At 41.2% G+C, this 26,515-nt stretch overlaps 3 protein-coding genes and 2 pseudogenes across 7 annotated transcripts; 3 read left to right on the plus strand and 2 right to left on the minus strand.

The window, feature by feature from the left end:
* Positions 1-1,730: 1,730 nt before the first annotated feature.
* On the plus strand, positions 1,731-11,584 carry LOC116215974 (ent-kaur-16-ene synthase, chloroplastic). 4 transcript variants are annotated; one of them, XM_031551817.1, is made up of 24 exons: positions 1,734-1,977; positions 2,725-2,783; positions 2,891-3,176; positions 3,253-3,433; positions 3,548-3,765; positions 3,846-3,966; positions 4,109-4,206; positions 4,950-5,176; positions 5,254-5,366; positions 5,470-5,568; positions 6,238-6,453; positions 6,544-6,685; positions 7,009-7,254; positions 7,420-8,532; positions 8,997-9,081; positions 9,249-9,389; positions 9,478-9,591; positions 9,678-9,775; positions 10,053-10,132; positions 10,228-10,333; positions 10,428-10,555; positions 10,875-10,998; positions 11,127-11,183; positions 11,277-11,584. In XM_031551817.1, the coding sequence occupies exons 1-14, from the start codon at positions 1,926-1,928 to the stop codon at positions 7,726-7,728; spliced, it is 2,367 nt and encodes a 788-aa protein (XP_031407677.1). In that variant the 5' UTR covers positions 1,734-1,925; the 3' UTR covers positions 7,729-8,532; positions 8,997-9,081; positions 9,249-9,389; positions 9,478-9,591; positions 9,678-9,775; positions 10,053-10,132; positions 10,228-10,333; positions 10,428-10,555; positions 10,875-10,998; positions 11,127-11,183; positions 11,277-11,584. The 4 variants fall into 4 exon arrangements, with proteins under 4 accessions (XP_031407678.1, XP_031407677.1, XP_031407676.1 ...); XM_031551818.1 differs by having other exon boundaries at positions 1,731-1,977; positions 7,118-7,254; positions 8,997-9,389; XM_031551816.1 differs by having other exon boundaries at positions 8,997-9,389; positions 9,855-10,132.
* LOC116188840 (E3 ubiquitin-protein ligase RGLG4-like) lies at positions 8,341-11,811 on the plus strand. The gene is made up of 11 exons (XM_031518301.1): positions 8,341-8,532; positions 8,997-9,081; positions 9,478-9,591; positions 9,678-9,775; positions 10,053-10,132; positions 10,228-10,333; positions 10,428-10,555; positions 10,875-10,998; positions 11,127-11,183; positions 11,277-11,347; positions 11,736-11,811. The coding sequence occupies exons 1-11, from the start codon at positions 8,341-8,343 to the stop codon at positions 11,809-11,811; spliced, it is 1,131 nt and encodes a 376-aa protein (XP_031374161.1).
* Positions 11,812-12,816: 1,005 nt separating this feature from the next.
* Positions 12,817-15,199, minus strand: LOC116215976 (annotated as a pseudogene).
* A 1,992-nt stretch (positions 15,200-17,191) lies between these two features.
* LOC116215977 (E3 ubiquitin-protein ligase RGLG4) lies at positions 17,192-20,637 on the plus strand. 2 transcript variants are annotated; one of them, XM_031551820.1, is made up of 11 exons: positions 17,192-17,461; positions 18,034-18,118; positions 18,313-18,453; positions 18,542-18,655; positions 18,742-18,839; positions 19,107-19,186; positions 19,282-19,387; positions 19,482-19,609; positions 19,930-20,053; positions 20,182-20,268; positions 20,332-20,637. In XM_031551820.1, the coding sequence occupies exons 1-11, from the start codon at positions 17,255-17,257 to the stop codon at positions 20,413-20,415; spliced, it is 1,254 nt and encodes a 417-aa protein (XP_031407680.1). In that variant the 5' UTR covers positions 17,192-17,254; the 3' UTR covers positions 20,416-20,637. The 2 variants fall into 2 exon arrangements, with proteins under 2 accessions (XP_031407680.1, XP_031407681.1); XM_031551821.1 differs by having other exon boundaries at positions 17,194-17,461; positions 20,182-20,238.
* Positions 20,638-25,170: 4,533 nt separating this feature from the next.
* Positions 25,171-26,084, minus strand: LOC116188841 (annotated as a pseudogene).
* Between the last annotated feature and the right edge of the window lie 431 nt (positions 26,085-26,515).

Raw genomic sequence — 26,515 nt, forward strand, 5'->3', positions numbered from 1 at the left:
TCCGTTCTTGAAAATTCGATCCTACTTCAGAATATGTTTATTATTATATGTTTAAACCTTCTCTTTCTTTCTTTTTATTTTCCATTTAATCGGGTGATCTGCCTCGAACTTGAATTAGTCAGATTCCTTTAGATTTTCAAGTTCCAAATGCCATATAGTGCACATGGAAAAAAAATTGTGGCAAAAAAATTCAATAATATGTATTGGGAAAACCCATTATATGGATTAGGGGAAAAAATTCATTAGGGTGGCACGTGGCTTCATGAGGAAACAGATTGGGACTCTGTTTGGTTACGTAATGGAGTTTAACACCACTTAACTCTACTTCACTTTTCCTTCAATTTAACTATACAATTATTACTTTTTAAATTTTTCTTCAATATAATAATAAATTCTCTCACATACTTTCTCTTAACCATTATTATAATAAATTTTGTAATATTAAAAATTTTCAACTATTCATTTTTTTCTCAATTCAATAACACAATAATTACTTTCTTTTATCTTACCATTCAATTTAATAATTAATTCTCATACATATTTTTTCCTAACCACTATTACAACCCCAACTCTACTCCATTACCAATTGCCACCTTAATTTTTACTAGTGATAGTGAAATGGCCTCGCACTTCATTGTGGGGTTCGCTGGTGTTTTTATTATTTTTTAAAAATATAATAACAATAATTACATTATTGATAAAATTGATAAATTAAAATTTATATATCATTGTGTAAGAAGTTTTATACTTTCATGAAGAGGCATGATGTTGGATTATTAAATTGAACATCTAGTTCATCATTATTTAATATGATTGATGTATAATATCAAAATTGCATATAATTTTTTTAAAAAAATTTCTTACTTTTGTGGTAATATAAGACTTGTTGAATATTAGATAAACTGAAGTTTTTCACCTACCTTGTTTCTACCAAGAACAATGCAATGGTTATTCATGCTCATTATATAATATGTTTTTAATTAAAATTAAATAAGTTATATCAAATAAGTATATGAAATTAAAAAATAAACTATATGATTGCATTTAACAATAAATAAGTATTGTTAAATAATAAATTTTAAATTCCCATTTCTCTAAATAGATAAATCATCAATTGTTGTCATAAATAGTGGCAATATTTAAATATAACACAGAAAAATATGTCATGAATTTTAATTAGGATATTAATTAAAATTAATTAAATATAATAAAACATAATAAGGAAGAGAGGGATGATAAATAGAGATAAAAACAAGCATCGAAAGGAGGAGACGTCTTTTTACCATTAAACCCGATGTCAAGGTGATGTTCTCGTCTTGAAAAGTTTTATTAATAAACCGAGAAAATAGAAAAATAAAAAAATTAAAAGCAAAAAATTAATAATTTGACAGGAGTACATAGTATACAAGAGTTTTAATTTATTTAAGGAAATGATAATATAACATAAAATAAAATATTGAAAAATAACGTCATATATCCTAACTTTTATATGTCATTTTTATTTTATATCAATGTCGATTTTTTTGAGGTATTTTAATGTTAATGTTTTGATTTCAAATTTATCCCGTAATAAAAGTTTCGTCCATTCTTTACAGAAATACTAATAGGGTCCGTTCATTGTTTGACGGATCTTACGTTTTGAATGTGTGGTCCCAATATAGAGAAACAATTACACTATATATATCCCAATATTTTTATTATTTGTCAGTTTTATTCTAATTTTTGATGCAATATTCTTCTCCTTTTCGTCAGCTCCCATACGTTTGTCCTGTCCGCTTTTTGATTCTGTCTCCTGTCTCTCTCTCTCACAGTCGGAGACAGCATCAGAGGTGGTCTCGGACGAGTCAAGAAATCAAGACTCCCAGTCTGATGTTCCCTTCCCTCTCGCCGATACGTGACTGATCACTCGCCAACACAAGGCGGCCATGTCTCTCCACTTCCCCAACAATCTCGGGCCTCTCGTTTCTTCTCAGTCGGGTACTCCCTCTGTCCCTGATCAATACTGGGCTTCCTTTATTAGCTTCACAGCTCATTGCCTGATCGCATCAAATGATAAATTTTTCTGTTTGCCCTGGTGTGGGATGAGGGAGTGATCGAATTCACTGATACAGGACAGAACAATTGTTGTAGTGTGAGACGCAGATCGTGCTGCTGCTTGATCTGTGTCAACTTTTTATGTTCTATCATAGGCCGGTTCTCTGTTCAATTTGTTGTAGTTATTGTGATGAATGTTACTTGTCGGGTGTCAGGTTGGACAATGTGATCTTAATGGGGATTAATGTTGCTTGTAGAGGATATCTGGAGGTGAATAAGAGTGCCCGTGATTAGGACAGATAAAACTATGTTCATAATACTAACAATTTTCCCATATTTATTTAGTAGATAGATGGAGGGAGGCATATAGTAGATTAAACATGGGATGGGAGGACAAATTTAATTTGTGGTCTTGGTGGAAGATCTCTCATTTCTCACGAAATGGATGCGATGCTGCACCATTCAAAGCCTCGGAAATCATTACTGAGTATGGGCCTCCGTTTATTTGTTCGTCTTTTCTTTAGTTGTAGTCAGGTTCTTATGACTGAGATTAGATGTCTAGGCAATAATGAGTCGGCAGTTTCCACCTGATATGCCATTTGAATATATCAATACTGTCTTACTTTGTTTTTCCCAGTTTTCTTCTGCTTTCTCTGCTGTTTATTCTCTTTGTATCTATTTCCTGATCAGAGGCAGTCGGTTCTGACCTGGGGAAGAAAACAGCCACGAAGTCCAACATTGGCATTTCGGTAAGAGTTTCCTGTCGGCCTACCCCGCGTTCTGCTTTGCTCAAAATTCTTTTATGTAGTTAATAACAAGTAGAATGAGAGAAGAAAATCTGTTTTGATTCATGTAGCTCTTTGAAGGAAGTAAAGAGCATATTAGGAAGGTGTTCGACAAGGTCCAGCTGTCTGTATCGGCATATGACACTGCTTGGGTCGCTATGGTCCCCTCTACAAGTTCCATTCAGACTGCTCGATTCCCTCAATGTGTAAATTGGTTATTAAACAACCAATTATTGGACGGTTCTTGGGGACTTCCTGATCGCCACCATTTGTTGATGAAGGATGCTCTGTTATCAACATTAGCATGTATTGTTGCTCTCAAGCAATGGGGTGTTGGGGAAAGACAAATAGAGAGGGGTAATTTTGGCCTTTCTATTTTCGCCTTCATTTCATATTACGTGGAATCTCAACAGAGCTGGTGATTACATTTCAGGTCTTGAATTTATTGCCTCAAACTCATCATATGCTACTGATGAAGAGCAGCATCCACTGATTGGATTCGATATCATATTTTCTGAGATGATAGAGCAAGCTAAATACTTGAACTTGAACCTTCCATTGAGACAATCCGATCTAGATGTTCTGCTTCGGAGGAGAAATAAAGAAGTGAAAAGGTACTTTATCTTGTATCCCATATTCCTTTCGATTCTTCTATTTACTTATGTCAAGAATTTTTCCTGTTCCTGGACAAATATAAATAAACCTTTCTAGCTGTCGCATGCAATTAGATGCTTGGAAAGCTTCTCAGAAGGAAGTAGGGCTTACCTGTCTTACATATCGGAAGGAATGGGTAAATTGCAAGACTGGGAAATGGTCATAAAGTATAAAAGAAAGGATGGATCCATATGCAATTCACCATCTGCCACAGCAGCTGCCCTTTCGAACTTGCAAAACTCTGACTGCCTCCGTTACATCAATGCACTATTGGAGAAGCTCGGTGATGCAGGTTCGTCCATCTGGCTACTTTACTCCTATTCATACGTTTTATAACATCCAATTGACAGTTTATGGTTGAACTTTCATCAGTGCCAGCAGTCTATCCTCTGGAAATATATTCCTGTCTACAATTGATCGACAATCTGGAAAAGTTGGGTATTCATCGTCATTTCCAGGATGAAATTGGAAGTGCTTTGGTTGACATATACAAGTAATATTCTCCTGAAGTGTTTTCTTGCTGCATTGCTGATGTTAATTAAGATTGTCTTTAATTTCTATTCATATAAATCTTTTTTGTCCTGCATGGTGGACCTAGTATAAGCTTCTTATCTTATGATTTAGCTGACCAACAGATGCTGGATGAACGGGGAAGAAGAGATATTTCAGGACGTTGCCTGCCTTGCAATGGCATTTAGGATTTTGCGTTCCCATGGTTATGGCGTCTCATCAGGTACCTTCAAGATGATGCACATTGTCTTCTAAAAAATGTTAAGTATTCTGTTTGGCAACACAAAATTGGATAGGATTCTGGATGTAGATCGGATTAGAATCGAGATAAGAGAAATATTTGGGATGATGTTGCTCTTCTCAGTGGGGCATTTGGTGAACTATTACAATAAATTATCAGCCTTGATCGATGGCCATTCACGCTATAAGTCTTATTCAACAAGCCCCTTCATCCCAAGTTCTTAGGTAAGAATCTCAATTTTTCTTGTTATGAAGGAGCACCCCACATGCGTTAGAGATTCCTGAACAATAATAATTCTATATGCCGGACCACCTTCCACTCAAAGTGCTGGCTCAATAGTGTCTAGATGAAATCCCTATTTGCCTCAGATGTTCCAGCTTGGCTAGGTTGTTGTCCAACCACGCTGTCTGCAGCTGGAATTTTACGGCCAGTTTCATGGAAATTTAAGGGGCATTTTGCTATTTGTAAAATTACATAGTTCCTCTTCAACCCCGACATCTTCCTCTGGCCCCAACATCTTTCCTTAATGATTCTAGTTGCTTGTTGTGGAGCTTAGTGAGATTACTTATCCACATCAATATCCAGCAAAAATTTTATCCCTCTTCATGCCAAACACTGAATAAGAGTTCCTAACATTCTATCCATCCCTTCTGCCTACAAAACACAGACTTAAACAAATCTTTGCCGGCAAAGAAAGTCATAATCCATTTTTCTTTCCGGAACAGATGCTTTGAGTCAATTTGCCGAAGAAGGAGGTTTCTGCAAGACCCTCGAAGGATATTTGATGGACATGCGGACTGTTTTGGAGCTGTACAGGGCTTCGCAGATGATAATCTACCAAGATGACATTGTTTTAGAGAAGCTCCACAATTGGACAAGTTGTCGGCTCAAGGAGAGGATAGCTAATAGTCCTCTTCATGCAGATAGACTTGAAAAGCATGTCCAGCAAGAGGTAGGTATATTATGAAAGTTTTTGGGCTTCTCTAATAGATATAACTTGAGCTAAGTGGCTAGTCTTCATTGTTTCAGATGGATCTTGCCCTAAAATTTTCAAACCATGCGAATTTGGAACAGTTTGTTAATAGGAGAAATATAGAGCATTACAACACAGATAATACGAGGATCCTGAAATCTGCTTTCCGGTATTCATTTGCTAATTGGCTTAGATATATTTTTTTCACTTGTAGAACATTACTCTAGTTCTGGCGACTCTTACTTCACTTCCTTTGAATTCTCATGTGTTAGCTATACTAATATTGGGAACAAAGTTTTGCTGAACTTGGCAAAGGAGGACTTCAACAAGTCTCAAGCAGTACACCAGGAAGAACTCAAACACCTCGCAAGGTAACTTAGCATTCCTTGAGAAACTAATTGGTTCCTTTTTGAAGGAAGTTGCAGTCATTTACATGAGAGAGCCTATGATATCATGGACATGTGGTATAAGTTCGGAAGAATCCTGAGATGAAAACTGAGTTTTACAGCTCTTTCATATTTTTGCAAGTTTGTGTGGTTCTTTTACTGTAAAGTTCCTCAAATAATTTAGGAATTGGCAAAAGAAAATTAGAATTAATTAGGTAAGATAGAATAAGGGTAATTTAGGCACAAAAAATAAAGAATCTTGGCATTAATGATTTGGAGTTTAAAATTGGTAATTTGAGTTTGCTTATCCTAACCCTTAGGGCATAGAATGGACAAACCCTTAAATAATTTAGGAATTGGCAACTCATTTCCAGAATTCTACTGCTCCATTGTTATCGAGGCTAGTCTCTTCCACCCGTCTGGTGCTTGCAAGTGGACTTTTATGCACAAAGACTGGTTTGAACTGTGCGTGGACCGGACGAATCATGTTGCAACTGAACCAGCTAGTTTTCTAATGGAACCAGTGTTATGTATTATTTATTTGTACTACTGAAATACTCTTTTCCATGATAGTCACATGTCTTTTACTAATTTGCTGTCAGGTTTAGATCAATAATTATCTGCTGATCCATGGTGTTCTTTGTGGGTAAGCAGATGGGTAACTGACAAACGACTCGACAAACTTAAGTTTGCTCGGCAAAAGCTCGCCTATTGTTACTTTTCCGCAGCAGCAGCTCTTCCAGCTCCGGCACTATCAGATGCTCGCATTGCATGGGCTAAAAATGGTGTCCTTACTACCGTGGTTGATGACTTCTTTGATGTTGGGGGATCAAGGCTGGAACTTGACAATCTAATAAAATTGATCGAAAAGTAATAAGATCATTTTCCTCTCTAGTTTTCCCGCTTTACCTACTTTATATTGAATCATTGAGATTTTAAATATTTCCAAATTGAGGACAGGTGGGATGTAGATGTGGCTGCTGATTGCTGCTCTGAGAATGTCAAGATCATATTTTTGGCTCTCCAGAGCTCAATATGCGAGATTGGAGATAGAGCAATTATCTTGCAAGGACGTAATGTGAAGGCTCATGTGGCTGAAATTGTAAGATGAACTTCGCATCTCATTTATCTTTGACTTGGTACAGGATGTGGTGACCCTAGGTCTTTAACTGGTGTGGCAAGTGAACCAACTGAATTTGGCCGGTTCTTGCTTAAAATGGCCATCTGTTGAAGCTTTTTCTACACCTTGAAATCATTCTCTACATGTTAATTTATCTTTGTAGTGTTTGTAAATCAAGTCAGACCCATTAAAGCACCCATGAACCCAGAGCTTTGCCTGTTCTAATTCTGGAAACCTTGGCAGTAATTCTAATCGAAGATTACTCTCATCTGATGAAATTGTTTACCCTCGTATTATTGTTGTAGTGGTTAGATCTGTTGAAGTCTATGTTGAAAGAAGCTGAGTGGTCTGCAACAAAATCAGTTCCACAGATGGACGAGTACATGGCTAATGGACTAGTATCATTTGCTTTAGGCCCAATTGTTCTCCCAACTCTCTACCTTATCGGGCCCAAACTTTCAGAAGATGCTGTTAGAAGCACGGAGCTCCTCCACTTGTTCGAGCTTATGAGTACTTGTGGGCGTCTGTTGAATGATATTCAGGGCTTCAAGGTATATTTCCCCTGCACTTTACACCTGATATCGCAATGACCATCCCTAGTGAAGAGCCTCTAAGATGATTTTTTTTTTGTCCCCCATGCTATCAACAAAACATAACACGACCATCACGATTTCTGCTTTTGAAATCTGTCATCTAAACGACACGTGATCTTGCAGAGAGAATCTGAGCAAGGGAAGCTGAATGCAGTATCACTGCAAATGACTCATGGGGGAGTAAGCAAAAAAGAGGCCATTAACTCGACCAAGGACTTGATTGCGAGCAACAGGAGAGAGCTCCTGAAGCGAGTTTTGGGAGAGAGTGGTGTGAGCAGCATAGTCCCGAGGGCTTGTAGGGACCTGTTCTGGAAGATGAGCACTGTGTTGCACCTCTTCTACATGGAGGAAGATGGTTTCACCTCGCAGAAGATGGCTGATGCCGTAAAAGACTTGCTTGAACGACCGATCATTCTCAATGATCAACCGTAGTTGTCTTAATACTATCTGAAAATTAAGTTGTGTGCTCTGGCACTTTTGTGCGCAGTCTTATATTTTGTTGATAAAGAGAATGTCCTTTTTCCAAGAGGATGAATTCCTCGAACTTGTTTTTGTTTCCTTTGCAGTGATGTACCTTGCTCTGTTTCTGGGGACGAATTTCTTGCTATGCGGAAGGGACTCTATCTGTTGCCTGAGAATTTCGATGGACAGAGCGCTTTGAGTTACTAGTGCACAGAGATGGAACTGAGACGGAGGTTGTGCCCAAAGTAGATCACTATCCTACTTTCGTATACTCTTTCATTCCATAGCACCAAACGTACCAAATGTGACACCGCGAGTATGCAAAAGACACGGTTTCCGTGTTGAGTCATAGGTCATCTTTGAAAAAGAGAAAATTTAATTATTGGCGGGACAGTAACGGTCATGCATCTTTACAAGGTTCTCCCTGTCTGTCTGTCAGTCTCTCTCTCTCTCTCTCTCTCCCTCTTTCACTGTTGCCTTTAGCATCTTTTTCATCTACTAAGCCTTAACCTAGACGAAAGCATCCGGTCCCTTTTGTTTCTTCTTCAGTACTCCGTTCTCTCTCTCTCCGAGCGAAACGAGATGGGTAGCATCTTCTCCTCCCTCAAGCAATGCGCCCAAGTCTACACCTGGCAGCACCCTGCGACGACCAATTCCAGCCAGACCAGAGTGCCGTTGCCGCTGCCATCTCGACGCACCATGTCAAAGGAAGAGGTCCAGAGTCACAGGAAAAAATACTCGTTCATTGCCGATAACTTCACTTCCCTTGATCAGGTGTTCTGGCTGAGTCTCCGAATTTAAATTAATTGTCCATTCTAATTCTCAGCACAAGATCGCCCTGTGGAAGATTCGTGTGCTGTTGGTGGTTAAGTTACTGACATGGATCATCATGCCTTTTATCTTACAATTTTAGTTTATTTTCTTTGTTCCTCTTCTGCGTCGATAATTCAGTCCAAATTAGGATAACTTTACAGACATGGATCATCATGTTCTTGGTTACTTACTGGCATCTGCGTGCTTCCTTTTGCCAGAATTGAATGGCTTCATTATGATAATTGAATATGAATCATCACAGCTGCATCTGGCTTAGGATAGGCACTATGCGGCATGCTGCATTTTACTCTTGATGTTCTAAATAATATCATCAACCTTTCTATACCAGTTGTGCCGATAGTCTTCTTTCACATCCGAGCTCTGAAATTGTTTTGCTACTAAGAATGGCCTTTTTACTTATGCAGGTTACTGCCGCCTTGAGAGAAGCGGGACTGGAGTCATCTAATCTCATCGTCGGCATTGATTTTACGAAAAGCAATGAGTGGACTGGTTTGTGGTTTTGCATTTTGATGATGTCTTGCGCCGTACAGTTGGGGAGGATATGCGATCCCACTTGGCTTAGAAGATTTCTGGTGAAAGGGAATAACTTGATATGCTAATTGTCTTTTCTTTTTTTTTGTGTTTTCTGCCAATCGATTGATGTTTTCATTGAGAAGGCAAAGCTTCGTTTGGGAACCGGAGCTTACACACTATTGGAGATACCCCAAATCCATAAGAGAGCGCCATCTCAGTCATTGGCAAGACTTTGGCTCCATTCGATGAGGACAACTTAATCCCGTGTTTTGGCTTCGGTGACGGTACTCTCCAAGCCTCCAATCAGTGACTATGCCCCTTCAGTTGCTATTTTCATGGTCCATGTTTATCGGTTTCCTGGCCTTACTGTAGCCACAACCCATGATCAAGAGGTCTTCAGCTTTCACAGTGATCATTCTCCTTGCCACGGATTCGAAGAAGTTTTGACCTGCTACAGACGGATCGTTCCGAATTTGAGACTTGCAGGTTGGTTGTAAGTTTCTTTGGCAGGATGTAGTCTCTGTTTTCCCTTCATTTAAGCATATCTGAGATATTTTGTCTATTGTGTTTAGGTCCGACATCATACGGACCAGTGGTTGAGGCGGCAGTCGACATTGTGGAGAGAAGTGGCGGGCAGTTTCATGTATTGATCATTATTGCCGATGGTCAGGTCGAACTGCAATTCCTTCCAATTCCATACAGTCATTGAGGAGTAGGTCGTACAATAATAAATTAAAGTGCATTATTAGGTAGACAAACCTTGCCGAACCAAAATGGCTAGGCCAGGGTCGGGTAGGGGTGAAAGATCTCAAGCCTCCTCGGTCCATGACCAGGTCCTGTGAGCACAGAGATACACATAATTCTCCCGTAAAAATGAAATAGCCGTGCCTCACTTGTCAAATGCATGGTCACATGTTCTGGCATAAAATTCAGATTCCTTACTCTAGGTTACAAAGAGCGTTAATACCCGGGATGGGGAGCTGAGTCTGCAGGAAGAAAGGACGATCCAATCAATCGTGACTGCGAGGTATCTTCAAGAAAACAACAACAAAGAATTATACAGCAGACGAATTATGAGTTTCCAGAGCTGATAACGTGTATGTCAATGTACTAAATTCCCAGTTCATATCCGCTTTCTATAATCCTTGTTGGAGTGGGTGATGGACCGTGGGATGACATGAAGAAGTTCGACGACAAGATCCCCGCCCGTGATTTTCATAATTTTCAGGTACTGTAATTGTTAAGAGTACAAATTTGAAGGGAAATCATTCCTTTCCATCTATTTCGTTCCTCATTGAACATCATTTTTTGCCTGGGAGCAGTTTGTCAATTTCACCGGTATTATGTCAAGAAGTGGAACTCAATCCGAGAAGGAAGCTTCATTTGCTCTTGCTGCTCTCATGGAGATCCCGTTTCAGTACAAAGCAGTCATGGAACTCTGCATTCTCGGGTATGGACCGTGTCCTTTTTCTCCTCTCAGTTCCTCAAAAAAGCTTTTTCCACAGCCAAAGTTTTTGCCAATGCCAAAGTAAATGAAAAACGAGTAATTTTCATTATGTGGTCGGAAAGCGCACCATAAATCGGCATTTCTGCAGAGCTGAAAGACCGAAAATTTTTGGAGATAGTATACTTTGGTAAAATTACAGATACCAGATTCATTATGATAAAAACATATGGATTCCTGTCCCCATTTAACTCGGAGCCAAACTTACCCATTCATTCAGTATTTAATAGTATATTGCTCAACATTTTGCTTTCCGGGATATAAGCCGTGTTATGGGGAAAGCTAAGAGGGTAAATCCACGCCCTCCTCCACTTCCTCACCATCCACATGCCACCCTTACTCGTGAACCAAGCAACCCTACAGCCACCACAGTAGACGATCAGAACCAGGTAACACAAACACATTAACAATGACAGCTCGTCAATTGTCATTTTATATTTTCACCAAGCTGCTGCTCTCTATCTACAATTACAAACTCAAGGCACATTCGTTGAGTTCCCTGCGTTTCCATGCACAGGCCTGTCCTATTTGCCTGACAAATCGCAAGGACATGGCATTTGGCTGTGGTCACATGGTGAGCTGCTCGAAATTTTCCTCCCAGTTTATAAGTGTCTACCTTCTCCATTGTTTCCTGCCTGAGGCTGTTGCTATATGATATCGGTTGCAGACTTGTAGAGAGTGCGGACCAAGGGTGCGGAACTGTCCTATATGCCGGCAGCCAATCAGCAGTCGCATTCGGTTGTATACATAAGAACAGATACATAGTAAAACGTATATATATCAGAATATTCATAACATTCTTCTGGATGTAGAAAATCATCATACGATTGTAAAGCTTGATTCCCGAGACTCATAGTACCAGAGTTTCGTTGGTTTTGCAATTGGTTTATACACTGGTTGTACCTGACGACCTTAATTATTCTCTTGGGCTGTTGCTTTCTGAGTTTGCAGCAATATTATTTTTTTACTTGAGGCCATCTGAATCATCAACTGCTCTGAGTCACTATTCACTGCGAATTGACTATCCAATGATTTCTAGACAGTAGATCTCATTGAGCAGAGTTCTTCAAAGAAGAGAGGCCAAGAGTGATTGTTCAACATTATTGACAAAGCTTGTGGGTGTCAGGGAATGGGCTTCGCCCGGCCATGATCTGACCATGCCATGCCTCAGAAAAGCCGACCATCAATGGCAGGCGGCCTGATGTAGATATCAGATTTCATATGTTTTCAGAAAATAAAAACTAAAAAATAAAACAGAGGTATCTAGTAATATGATATCCTAAGCACTTTGATGAGGAGGGATCCTGATACATATAGCAGCAACATTTATCTTAATATGCATTTTCATCATTTTGGTTGAAGAAAAAGTTTAATCTGCTTTACATCATCATTCGTATAATTCGCCCGGGCATATAATATGTCTGTTTTGGTTCATAAAAATAACTTTAAGGCCCATTTGCGGATATGCTGTTAGCTACTTGTGTCCAACCATGACTGCAGCTGACAACCTTTTTGGTGTTTCTAGATCCATATATGAACTTTTTAGCAGCCCGGGCATTGATTCTTTGTGTGATCCTTCCGGCGAGAGGCTTGCAACCCCTACAGTTAGTCTATTGGTATGAGTGGAACCCCAAGGCATCTAACTGGCAGGTCTCCATGTTTAGAACCAGTAGTGAGAAGCAACCGGTGAACAAGATTATGATCCATTCCAACAGTAAAAATCACAGTTTTGTTCGGATTTAGCTTCAAACTTTATTGAAGGAAATGATTCCACTGATCCGAGTGACACCTCATAGCCAATATCTTGCTCTGCTTTAGGAAATCAGAATATATAGAATGTATTTATTCAATACCAACTGTGAGCATTCTTTCTTTGTATACATAGACCCCTGTATGTATCAAAGCAGCACAGAACAACCTTTGTTTGCCCTTTTATTCTTTCTTTGTCTTAATCTTCTATTAACCTGACATGAGATAAAACTGATGGAAAACAAAGAGAAGAGACTGCATAGATGTGATATGTCCCTTCCTAGAAACCAGCAAGTCATCAACAAACCCCAGATGCGTTAACTGGACTTTGGAGCAATTGGGATGATAGGAAATATGACCCTTTTCTGCTGCTGCAGTTAAGAGCTGAAAGAATCTCATTCGCGATACTGAAAAGATAGATGGGATCTCCCCGTTGGGCACCCTTCCTACCCTTGAAATAGGCTTCAAGACTTCTATTAGCCAAGATGGAATACATTGCTCCTGTGATACATACTTCAGTCCAGCAAATGAAATTGCGACGGGACTTCAATGACTCTGAGTATGTTAAGAAGGAATCTCCACTCAACCGAGTCAAACGCCTTTATAATATCTGCCTTGATGGCACACTTGGGCCTTACACCATTCCTTTTATATCCCTCAACCAGCTCGTGAGCAAGTCGTACATCATCCCCTATATCTCTCCCTTATTGACACACCTGATACTGTGGATAAAATTATGGTATTTTCTAACAGCAACTCTATACAAGGGTTAATGCTGATGACTGGAACCACTCCTCTGCTGTTTTCAGTTCCTCCTCCTCCATTGTGTCGCACAGTGTACCTCCTTGGGTCTCCGGCAGACATGCTGCGAAGAACCAACAGATCCCGACCACTGCCTCTGTCACCCCGTATGAGAGGAGCATAGTTGTGACGATCAAGAGGAGCTCCGTGAGGCCATTGAAGGTGACGCTGATGTACAGGTTGAAGGAGATGCCAGTGAGCCCTAATGGAATCCCATATTAGACCATACCGAGCCCAAACCCAACTGCCGACACCGAGGAGATGCGGAGCAGGGCCCACCGCCTCGTGAGAAGCAGCTTCATTGCGGAGAAGAGGCTGACGGCAGTTGTTGAGGGACTCGGATCATTATCAAGGGAGGCAGCGACATAAGAGAAGCCGGAAGTCAGGCGGGAGTGCTGCTCTGGCGGGGCGATGCTCTTTAGGATTCGGATGGCTTCTTCCTTTTGTCCTTTAACGAGTAGCCATCTGTCAGTGCAGGTATGAAAGTGCACTTAATATGTAATCCCGACAAGCAGAAATTACAAAAAGTGGGCACTCGCTATCAATTTATAAAATTAGCACGTGAATTTAAGGAGAATCGAGATTCATGACAGCGTACATCAGGGACTCACGAACAAAGAAATAGACCAACCTGCAATACAATAGTGCAGGGATGGAGGTCCACAGATAGAGGTCCCTCCCCGATCGCCTCGACTGGCATATGCAATCACCGGAAGCGAGAGAAACCCGAGCGTGAACACGAGAAACCCCATCATTCCCACCATGCCCCGCCACCGTCTCCTCACGAGTTTTTGTTGATAACACAAGAGCACACGTCCCGATGGCTGACCGCCCGAACCACAGACAAAACGGAGTGCTGCGTATGCCCATATGCAGCTGGAGAAAGCAATGAGGAGGCTAGAAACAGCCATGGTGAAGCATGACAGGAGGAGGAGGTTGCGGCGGCTGAGGGAAGAGTCAGCCAGTGTGGCCAGGGTTAGCCCCCCAAGGAGGCACCCCACGGAGAAGGAAGTCGCAGGTCAGCCATTGATGAGCTGCATCGCGTGCTTTAGGCCCCACTCTAATACCACCGAGGTGTGGTCCTTGGCCTCATCCATGGCAAATGAGCCATTAAAAGGTCCGCATAGATCGGAGACGCACCTAGTGGGGTCCGTACAACTCAAGAGAGGTCCAAGTCAGTGAACATGCTGATGAAGGTCTGCTGGGCGTTAAAGAACCACGCAAGGGATGCCAGCATGGCCTGGGGTGAGCTGGGCCCGACTGAACTCGCCTATACACTGCTCAATCATCGAGTCAATGGTTAGGAAAGGATTCTCATCGAAGACGGATGACTGATGATCGGAGAGGAGTGGTGTCTCATCCGCCAATTCCGGTCAGAAAGTATTCCGGCCAGACAGGAATTTGGCATTGTCTTCTAAAGGCTACAAGGTTGAAGTGGAAACCAAAACGAGTATCTTCTTATGAACCGAGGAAATTATCAATGTGCAAAGGTTAACTCCTAGTTTGAGGAAGAACCTTCACTGAGTACAAACATCAACTCAAGAAGGTTAACTCCAAGTTCACGAAAGAACCTTCACTAAGTGCAGAGTTAGTAGATGATAAAAGAAAGTCGGAAAAAGGTATTGGAATAGAAATCAAAATTTCTAAATTGCGATTAATGGCGAGTGTCTCTGCATTACACTTTTCTGTAATTCATTGGTAACGTTTAACTATAATTGTGGTCTACTACCTAATGATTCATGTTTGCGAGAAAACGCGGGCGTGTCAGAGGCGGTTGGTTTCGAGAGAAATTGAATACTCAAATCTAACTTCTATGGATGGCTCGATGCCTTGATTGAAAGAAAAAGGACTTAGAACATTGAAGAATCGAAGAAACTAAATTTGCATTAACCGAAAGAAGTCTATACAATGAACTGAAGGTAAAGAACGATGATTAGAAACTAAACAGGATGCTGAAAATCTAAAGGATCGTACATACAAGGAACTAGATAGACTAGTTGAAAGCAAGAAACTGCATGAACATTTTGACAGAGCTTCTAATGAGTCGATATGTGTGAGCCTCTTCTGATCTCCCAAGCCTGGTATTTTATAGGGCAGCCAAGCCCCTGTCCACAGTAACATCCACGTTCTCCGTACTTCTGATTCTGACAGTTGACGAATGTGGAAGTTTCATCGTGCAATAATTGCATGCCATCAATGACCAAGTCTTACGCAACTTCTTCTCCACTTCTGTTAGTTTCTCCAAACATCATGTTCTGTCAGTTATCACATCTTCATGAACGTGCGTAACTGCTTCACTCCATCAACTATTCTGGTCTTCCTTTATTAGCTTCACAGCTCATTGCCTGATCGCATCAAATGATAAATTTTTCTGTTTGCCCTGGTGTGGGATGAGGGAGTGATCGAATTCACTGATACAGGACGGAACAATTGTTGTAGCGTGAGACGCAGATCGTGCTGCTGCTTGATCTCTGTCAACTTTTTATGTTCTATCATAGTGCGGTTCTCTCTGTTCAATTTGTTGGAGTTATTGTGATGAATGTTACTTGTCGGGTGTCGGGTGGGACAATGTGATCTTAATGGGGATTAATGTCGCTTGTAGAGGATATCTGGAGGTGAATAAGAGTGCCCGGGATTAGGACTGATAAAACTACGTTCATAATACTGACCTAGAACAATTTTCCCATATTTATTTATTAGATATATGGAGGGAGGCATATAGTAGATTAAACATGGGATGGGAGGACAAATTTAATTTGTGGTCTTGGTGAAAGAACTCTCATTTCTGACGAAATGGATGCGATGCTGCACCATTCAAAGCCTCGGAAATCATTACGGAGTATGGGCCTCCGTTTATTTGTTCATCTTTTCTTTAGTTGTAGTCAGGTTCTTATGACTGAGATTAGATGTCTAGGCAATAGTGAATCGGCAGTTTCCACCTGATATGCCATTTGAATATATCAGTACTGTCTTACTTTGTTTTTCCCAGTTTTCTTCTGCTTTCTCTGCTGTTTATTCTCTTTGTATCTATTTCCTCGTCAGAGGCAGTCGGTTCTGACCTGGGGAAGAAAGTAGCCACGAAGTCCAACGTCGGCATTTCGGTAAGAGTTTCCTGCTGGCCTACCCCGCGTTCTGCTTTGCTCAAAATTCTTTTATGTAGTTGATAACAAGTAGAATGAGAGAAGAACATCTGTTTTGATTCATGTAGCTCTTTGAAGGAAGTAAAATGCATATTAGGAAGATGTTCGATAAGGTCCAGCTGTCTGTATCTGCATATGACACTGCTTGGGTCGCTATGGTCCCCTCTACAAGTTCCATTCAGACTGCTCGATTCCCTCAATGTGTAAATTGGTTATTAAACAACCAATTATTGGACGGTTCTTGGGGACTTCCTGATCGCCACCATTTGTTGATGAAGGATGCTCTGTTATCAACATTAGCATGTATTGTTGCTCTCAAGCAATGGGGTGTTGGCGAAAGATAAATAGTGAGGGGTAATTTTGGCCTTTCTATTTTCACCTTCATTTCATATTACGTGGAATCTCAACAGAGCTGGTGATTATATTTCAGGTCTTGAATTTATGGCCTCAAACTCATCATATGCTACTGATGAAGAGCAGCATCCACTGATTGGATTCGATATCATATTTTCTGAGATGATAGAGCAAGCTAAATACTTTCGTATTTATTGCCTCAAACTCATCATACTTTCGTTTTGCCTGAGATGAACTGAGACGGAGGTTGTGCACAAAGTAGATCATTATCCTACTTTCGTATACTTTTTCATTCCATAGCACCAAACGTACCAAACGTGATACCAGGAGAATGCAAAAGACACGGTTTCCGTGTTGACGCATAGGTCATCTTTGAAAAAGAGAAAATTTAATTATTGGCGGGAAAGAAACGGTCATCCATCTTTACAGGGTTCTCCCTGTCCGTCTGTCTGTCTGTCTCTCTCTCTCTCTCTCTCTCCCCCTCTTTCACTGTCGCCTTTAGCATCTTTTTCATCTACTAAGCCTTAATCTCTACGAAAGCATCCGATCCCTTTTCTTTCTTCTTCAATACTCCAATCTCTCTCTCTCCGAGCGAAACGAGATGGGTAGCATCTTCTCCTACCTCAAGCAACGCACCCAAGTCTACACCTGGCAACACCCTGCGACGACCAATTCCAGCCAGACCAGAGTGCCGTTGCCGCTGCCGTCCCAACGCACTATGTCAAAGGAAGAGGTCCAGAATCACAGGAGGAGTGCTACAAAGAAAAAATACTCCTTCATTGCCGACAACTTCACTTCCCTTGATCAGGTGTTCTGGCTGGGTATCTGAATTTAAATTAATTGCCCATTCTAATTCTCAGCACAAGATCGCCTTGTGGAAGATTCGTGTGCTGTTGGTGGTTAAGAGAGCGGGGTCTCGCTTGGGTTCAGGTATTCAACCAGGCAGTCACGTACATATAGCGGAAAAGTTACTGACATGGATCATTATGCCTTTTATCTTACAATTTTAGTCTATTTTCTTTGTTCCTCTTCTGCGCCGATAATTCAGTCCAAATTAGGATAATTTTACTAGGAGGAACGATAGTCACGGGGGCATCTCGTTCCTGTTGTCAAAGCGGAACAGGGGTCATATTCTTGGTTACTTACCGGCATCTGCGTGCTCCCTTTTTTCAGAATCGAATGGCTTCATTATGATAATTGAATATGAATCATCACAGCTGCATCTGGCTTAGGATGGGCACTATGCGGCATGCTGCATTTTACTCTTGATGTTCTAAATAATATCATCAACCTTTCTATACCTGTTCTGCCAATAGTCTTCTTTCACATCCGAGCTCTGAAATTGTTTTGCTACTAAGAATGGCCTTTTTACTTATGCAGGTTACTGCCGCCTTGAGAGAAGCGGGACTGGAGTCATCTAATCTCATTGTCGGAATTGATTTTACGAAAAGCAATGAGTGGACAGGTTTGTGGTTTTGCATTTTGATGATGACTTGCGCTGTACAGCTGGGGAGGATATGCGATCCCACTTGGCTTAGAAGATTTCTGGTGAAAGGGAATAACTTGATATGCTAATTGTCTTTTCCTTCTTTTTTTTTTCTTTTTTTTTTTTGTTTTTTTTTTGTTTTCTGCCAATGCATTGATGTTTTCATTGAGAAGGCAAAGCTTCGTTTGGGAACCGGAGCTTACACACTATTGGAAATACCCCAAATCCGTATGAGAGCGCCATCTCAGTCATTGGCAAGACTTTGGCTCCATTCGATGAGGACAACTTAATCCCGTGTTTTGGCTTCGGTGACGGTACTCTCCAAGCCTCCAATCAGTGACTATGCCCCTTCAGTTGCTATTTTCATGGTCCATGTTTATCGGTTTCCTGGCCTCACTGTAGCCACAACCCACGATCAAGAGGTCTTCAGCTTTCACAGTGATCATTCTCCTTGCCACGGATTCGAAGAAGTTTTGACCTGCTACAGACGGATCGTTCCGAATTTGAGACTTGCAGGTTGGTTATAAGTTTCTTTGGCAGGATGTAGTTTCTGTTTTCCCTTCATTTAAGCATATCTGAGATATTTTGTCTATTGTGGTTAGGACCGACATCATACGGACCAGTGGTTGAGGCGGCAGTCGACATTGTGGAGAGAAGTGGCGGGCAGTTTCATGTATTGGTCATTATTGCTGATGGTCAGGTCGAACTGCAATTCCTTCCAATTCCGTACAGTCATTGAGGAGTAGATCGTACAATAATAAATTAAAGTGCATTATTAGTTAGACAAACCTTGCCAAACCAAAATGGCTAGGCCAGGGGAGAAAGATTTCAAGCCTCCTCGGTCCATGACCAGGTCCTGTGAGCACGGAGATACGCATAATTTTCCCGTAAAAATGAAATTGCCATGCCTCACTGGTCAAATGCATGGTCACATGTTCTGGCATAAAATTCAGTTTCCTTACTCTAGGTTACAAGGAGCGTTGATACTCAGGATGGGGAACTGAGTCCACAAGAAGAAAGGACGATCCAATCAATCGTGACTGCGAGGTATCTTCGAGAAAACAACAACAAAGAATTATACAGCAGACCAATTATGAGTTTCCAGAACTGATAACGCTTATGCCAATGTACTCAATTCCCAGTTCATATCCGCTTTCTATAGTCCTTGTTGGAGTGGGTGATGGACCGTGGGATGACACGAAGAAGTTCGATGACAAGATCCCCGCCCGTGATTTTGATAATTTTCAGGTACTGAAATTGTTAAGACTACAAATTTCAAGGGAAATCATTCCTTTCCATCTATTTCATTCCTTATTGAACACCATTTTTTGCATGGGAGCAGTTTGTCAATTTCACCAGTATTATGTTGAGAAGTGGAACGCAATCCGAGAAGGAAGCTTCATTTGCTCTTGCTGCTCTCATGGAGATCCCATTTCAGTATAAAGCAGTCACGGAACTCCGCATTCTTGGGTATGGACCGCGTCCTTTTTCCACTCTCAGCTCCTCAAAAAAGCTTTTTTCCACAGCCGAAGTTTTTGCCAATGCCGAGGCTATTGAAAATCGAGTAATTTTCATTATGTGGTCGGAAAGCGCACCATAAATCGGCATTTCTGCAGAGCTGAAAGATCGAAAATTTTTGGAGATAGTACACTATGGTAAAATTTCAGATACCAGTTTCATTGTGATCAAAACATACGGATTCCTGTTCGCATTTAACTCAGAGCTAAACTTACCCATTCATTCAGTACTTAATAGTATATTGCTCAACATTCTGCTTTCCGGGATATAAGCCGTGTTACGGGGAAAGCTAAGAGGATAAATCCACGCCCTCCTCCTGTTCCTCACCGTCCACAAACCGTCCTTACTCGTGAACCAAGCAACCCTTCAGCCACCACAGCAGACGATCAGAACCAGGTAACACAAACACATTAACGATGACATCTCGACAATTGTCATTTTATATTTTCACCAAGCTGCTGCCCTCGATCTACAATTACAAAATCTAGGCATGTTAGTTGAGTTCTATGCGGTTCCATGCACAGGCCTGTCCTATTTGCCTGACAAATCGCAAGGACATGGCATTTGGCTGCGGTCACATGGTGAGCTGCTCGAAATTTTCCTCCCACTTTGTAAGTGTCTACCTTCTCCATTGTTTCCTGCCTGAGGCTTTTGCTATATGATATCGGTTGCAGACTTGTAGGGAGTGCGGACCAAGGGTGCGGAACTGTCCTATATGCCGCCTGCCAATCAGCAGTCGCATGCGGTTGTATACATAAGAACAGATTGTAGAACCTATATATATCAGAATATTGTTAACATTCTTCTGGGTGTAGAAAATCACCATACGATTGTAAAGCTTGATTCCCGAGACTCATAGTACTAGAGTTTCGTTGCTTTTGCCATTGGTATAGACACTGGTTGTACCTGACGACCTTAATTACTCTCTTTGGCTGTTGCCTTCTGTGTTAGCAGCAATATTATTTTTTTACTTGAGCCCATCTGAATCATCAACTGCTCTGAGTCACTATTCACTGCGGTCGACTATCCAATGATTTTTAGGCATTAGATCTCATCAAGCAGAGTTCTTCAAAGAAGGAAGGCCAAGAGTGATTGCTCAACATTATTGACAGACCTTGTGGGTGTCAAGGAATGGGCTTCGCCCGGCCATGATCTGGCCATGCCATGCCACTGAAAGGCCAATCATCAATGGCAGGCGGCCTGATGTAGATATCATATTTCATATGTTTTCAAAAAATAAAAAATAAAACAGAGGTATCTAGTAATATGTGAGACTCAGCATATTTTTTTCAAACATGCATACATATACATACATATGCTTTTATATATATATATATATATATTATATGTTTGTGGCTGGAGCATTAATTAAAAAAAAAGGTGGGATGGGCTCCACGTGGTCTTGAGACCACCCCATTTCCACCGCCATCTACTTCTTTCTTTTTTCTTTCTTGTTATGTTTTGTTGCGGGGGGAAAACAAAGAAGGAACAGAGAGAGAGACTAAGTTTGGAGTTCTTGATTTGTAAGTTGATCCTTCCATGGTTTAGACATTCGTATGTACTAAGTGTTAGTGTGGAGGATGGCTCGTTTTAGGTCCGTTTCAGCTGAGGTTAGAGTTAGATGATAGAAGTAGGTTCTATGCGAGTGGGTTCTACGAAATCAGTTACTTTCAGCCTCATAAACTGGAGAATGGTGATTGAGGGAATTTCCTTGCTGTGAATGCTAATTGGGGTGCGCATGAATGTTGGAATTGGGTGTTTATGCTGGTATGCATGTGAGAGTTGTTGATTGGTGTGTTTGGATAGTTTGTTAATTTCCTCTCACTATGGTAATTGAGCTCGATATGCTTGGAGTTATGCCTAGAGATTATAGGGAGATAAGATGTTGTTTTGGTTATGAGGTGAAGAATTGGACTTCTTTTCTAAAGTTCCATTGCATTTTTATTTTTTTCCTAATAAATGTTCTTAGCCACCTGAAGTGCCATTTCTATGTTTCGATATGCTCCCATAGAGTGATTTCGAGGTGTTATCTGATATGGACATCTCATATACATATGAGGCAAGTCAATATAATCTGAGTTATGCATATCATTTAAAGCATGCCCCATTTGGCGAGTTAGTCGAAACCCGAAAGGGATAGGTAAAAACACTTGTTAATTATTCTCTAAATTTTATATTTGCAAATCATAAGGATCGAGGAGACTGAATTCTTGCACTCTGAAGGCTCGACCCAGTGAGCTATATTTCTTGGAGTTATCTGTGAGTACTATATTCCCTTGTGAAATGATATTTATATATATATATATTATATGAATACAAATTTTATGGAGTATTATTAAAGGAAATATTGTGATAATTTGGAAATAACAATTTGGTATGAATATATGAAGTGAGATGACATGGTTGCAGTTTATTATGCTTGTGATGTTGTTTGACTATAACCATGGGACCGCTGGACCTGGCAGATTACAAAATGGGCCAGATCGGCCACTGGACTCGGCGTAATACAAATAGGAGACTGATTGGCCGCTAACCTAGCGGAATACAAATAGGGCTTTGATCGGCCGCTGGACCCGGCGGAATATAAGTAAGGGCCAGATCTGTTGTTGGACCCGACGGAATAGAAATAAGGGCCTGATCGACCTCTAGACCGAGCGTAATATAAATGGTGGTCAACTCTTATTGTCAGATGTTAATAGGCAGCCTTCGCTTATAAGATATGGGTATTGGGAGTTGAGGATGATATGAGTGAGAACTGCAGGGTTATGGTACCTTCTTAACTTGTAGCAAGGAAATGCGACCCTCTACCTATATTGTTTGAGTGGTGTTATAATTTTTTGTTGCAATTGATTGAGATTGGATACGGTGATGGTTGATCTTGTTTGAATGTATTCTAAATAGACTTAAGTGCGTGGTGATCTGTTGACTGCTTGCTATGAAATGTTGTGATTTGCTATGAAATGCTGACTTGATGGGTATTTGATGATTATGCGAAATTGAGCTGCATGTCATGTATGTGATTGCTAGAGCTTGGACACTATGAAGTACTTGTATATATTGTACATATTGAATGAAATTATTACGCGATAGTGAATTAAGGGCATGTTATGATATTATGGCGGAATTTTACTTGACTTATATAAAATGTTGAGTTTTGTAAACGTTCGTTTGTGAGATATAAAATATTTTATGGACAAATATTGTTAATTGGTAGGTACTAGTTGATGGATTAGAATATGCGAATAATTTTTGGATATATATATATATAGTTAATTAAGGATTAATATTCATTTAATAGTTCATTTTACTTTAAAATATAGTACTCACTAAGATGCAACTCATAGCTTTTGCATATAATTTTTTTAGATGAGCTAGGAGCTAGACTAGCGGCATAGGATAATTTTTTTTGAACATCGGGGATCGGCGTGAATGATTTTTGCAGTTAGACCCACTCATAGTACAAGTTGTAATTTCTCATAAAATGCTATAAATGTGTTACGACCTAAAACTTTTGTTTAGTTTGTTTAGTGATGTAGATGAGAAAAAAGTACTCTCTTGGGATTTATATACATGTTAGAGCTTGTTGGATTGGTTATATACATTTGGAAGTTTATGGAAAGTAAGTTTTTATATGAATAGTTTATGTGATAATGGATATCGAGGAAATTTAGGGGAAACTCCGCTGAAATTTCGGATCGCGAGATAATATGATATCCTAAGCACTTTGATGAGGATTGGTCCTGATACATATAGCAGCAACATTTATCTTAATATGCATATTCATCATTTCGGTTGAAAAAAAAAGTATAATCTGCTTTACATTCATCATTCGCATAATTCGCCCGGGCATATAATATGTCCGTTTTGGTTCATAGAAATAACTATGAGGCCCATATGCTGATATGCTGTTAGCTACTCCTGCCTAACCATGACTGCGGCTGATGACCTTTTTGGTGTTTCTGAACCCATATATGGACTTTTTAGCAGCCCGAGTATTGATTCTTTGTGAGATCCTTCTGGTGAGAGGCTTGCAACCCCTATAGTTAGTCTATCGGTATGAATGGAACCCCAAGGCATCTAACTGGCAGGTCTCCATGTTTAGAACCAGTAGCGAGAAGCAATCAGTGAACAAGATTATGATCCATTCCAACAGTAAAAGTCACAGTTTTGTTCGGATTTAATTTCAAACCTTATTGAAGGAAAGGATTCCACTGATCCCAGTGATACCTCGTAGCCAATATCTTACTCTGCTTTAGGAAATCAGAATGTATTTATTCAATACCATTTGTGAGCATTCTTTCTCTGTATACATAGACCTCTGTATGTATTAAAGCAGCACAATACAGTGAATAGAACAACTTTGGTTTGCCCTTTCATTCTCTCTTTCTTAATCTTCTATTAGCCTGACATAAGATAAACCTGATGGAAAACCTAGAGAAGAGACTGCATAGATGTGATAGGTCCCTTCATAAAAACCAGCAAGTCATCGGCAAACCCCAGATGTGTTATCTGGACTTTGGAGCAATTGGGATGATAGGAAATATGACCCTTTTCTGCTGCTGCAGTTAAGAGCTGAAAGAACCTCATTAGCGATAACGAAAAGAAAGGGAAAGATGGGCTCTCCTCGTTGGGCACCCTTCTTACCCTTGAAATAGCCTTCAAGACTTCCATTAGCCAAGATGGAATACATAGCTCCTGTGGTACATACTTCAGTCCAGCGAGTGAAATTGCGACGGGACTTCAATGACTCTGAGTATGTTAAGAAGGAATCTCCACTCAACCAAGTCAAACGCCCTTATAATATCTGCCTTGATGACACACTTAGGGCTTACACCATGCCTTTTATGTCCCTTGACCAGCTCGTGAGCAAGTCGTACGTTATCCCCTATATCTTTCCCTTATTGACACACCTGATACTGTATGGATAAAATTATGGTATTTTCTAACAGCAACTCTATGCAAGGGTTAATGCCGATGACTGGAAATCGCTCCTCTGCTGTCTTCAGTTCCTCCTCCTCCATTGTGTCGCACAGTGTACCTCCTTGGGTCTCCGGCAGACATGCTGTGAAGAGCCGGCAGATCCCGACCACTGCCCCTGTTACCCCGTATGAGAGGGCCCCGCCTGAGGCACCCCCAGCCTCCACTAGGACAGGGCTGAAGGCCCTGCGGCCGAGCACGTTGGCCTGCCTCACCATTGAGAGTGCAGAGTTCCTCACGCAAGTTGGGAACAGCTCTAAGGTGTATATGAGCAGTGCACACATGGCCATGCAGCTGCTTGCATACGAGGTCAGCTCAAACACTAGCTGCAACCGCTCCCAAACCTCGCCCTGGAGGATGCAGATAGTGCTGACCACCACACTGAGGGTGGTGAGGACGAGGAGAAAGAGCCTGCGGTTGAGCTTGGGGAAAAGAAGCATAGTTGTGACGATCGAGAGGAGCTCCGCGAGGCCATTGAAGGTGACGTTGATTTACAGGTTGAAAGAGATGCTGGTGAGCCGTAATGGCATCCCATATTAGATCTTACTGAGCCCAACCGAGGAGATGCGGAGCAAGGCCCACCGCCTCGTCAGAAGCAGCTTCATTGCGGAGAAGAGGCTGACGGCAGTTGTTGAGGGACTCGAAGCATTATCAAGGGAGGCAGATACATAAGAGAAGCCGGAAGTCAGGCGGGAGTGCTGCTCTGGCGGGGCGATGCTCTTTAGGATTCGGATGGCTTCTTCCTTTTGTCCTTTAACGAGTAGCCATCTGTCAGTTCAGGTATGAAAGTGCACTTAATATGTAATCCCGACAAGCAAAAATTACAAAAAGTGGGCACTCGGTATCAATTTATAAAATTTGCACGTGAATTTAAGGAGAATCGAGATTCATCGACAGTATACCTCAGGGACTCATGAACAAAGAAATAGACCAACCCGCAATACAATAGTGCAGGGATGGCGGTCCCCATGGGAAGTGAGAGAAACCCAAGCGTGAACACGAGGAACCCCATCATTCCCACCATGCCCTGCCACCTTCTCCTCACGAGTTCCATTGATAACATGAGAGCACACGTCCCGATGGCTGCCAGCCCGAACCCGCAGACAAAACAGAGTGTTGCGTATGGCCATATGATGCTGGAGAAAGCATGATAGGAGGAGGAGGTTGCGGCGACTGAGGGAAAAGTCAGCCAGTGTGGCCAGGGTTAGCCCCCCGAGGAGGCACCCCACGAAGAAGGAAGTCGCAGGTAAGCCCTTGGCCTCAATCGTGGCCCATGAGCCATAAAAGGTGCGAAGACGCACCTGTTGGGGTCCGTACAGCTCGACGAGAGGTCCGAGTCAGTGAACATGCTGATGAAGGTCTGCTGGGCATCAAAGAACCACGCGAGGGATGCCAGCATGGCCTGGGCGAGCTGGGCCCAACCGAACTCGCCTATACACTGCTCGAACATCGAGTCAACATTTAGGAAAGGATTCTCATCGAAGACGGATAACTGATGATCGGAGAGGAGTGGTGTCTCATCCACCAATTCCGGCCAGAAAGGAATTCAGTATTGTCTTCTAAAGGCTACGAGGTTGAAGTGGAAACAGAAACGAATTTCTTATGAACCGAGGAAATTATCAATGTGGGAAGGTTAACTCCCAGTTTAAGCAAGAACCTTCACTGTGTACAAACATCAACTCAACCTTCTAAGTTCACGAAAGAACCTTCACTAAGTACAGAGTTAGTAGATGATAAAAGAAAGTCGGAAAACGGTATCGGAATAGAAATCAAAAGTTCTAAGTTGCGAGTGAGGGCGAGTATATCTGCATTAGACACTTTCTTGTACTTCATTGGTAATGTTTAACTATAATCGTGGTCTACTACCTAATGATTCCAGTT

This window comes from Punica granatum, chromosome 8 (assembly GCF_007655135.1).
Source record: "Punica granatum isolate Tunisia-2019 chromosome 8, ASM765513v2, whole genome shotgun sequence".
NCBI lineage: Eukaryota > Viridiplantae > Streptophyta > Magnoliopsida > Myrtales > Lythraceae > Punica > Punica granatum.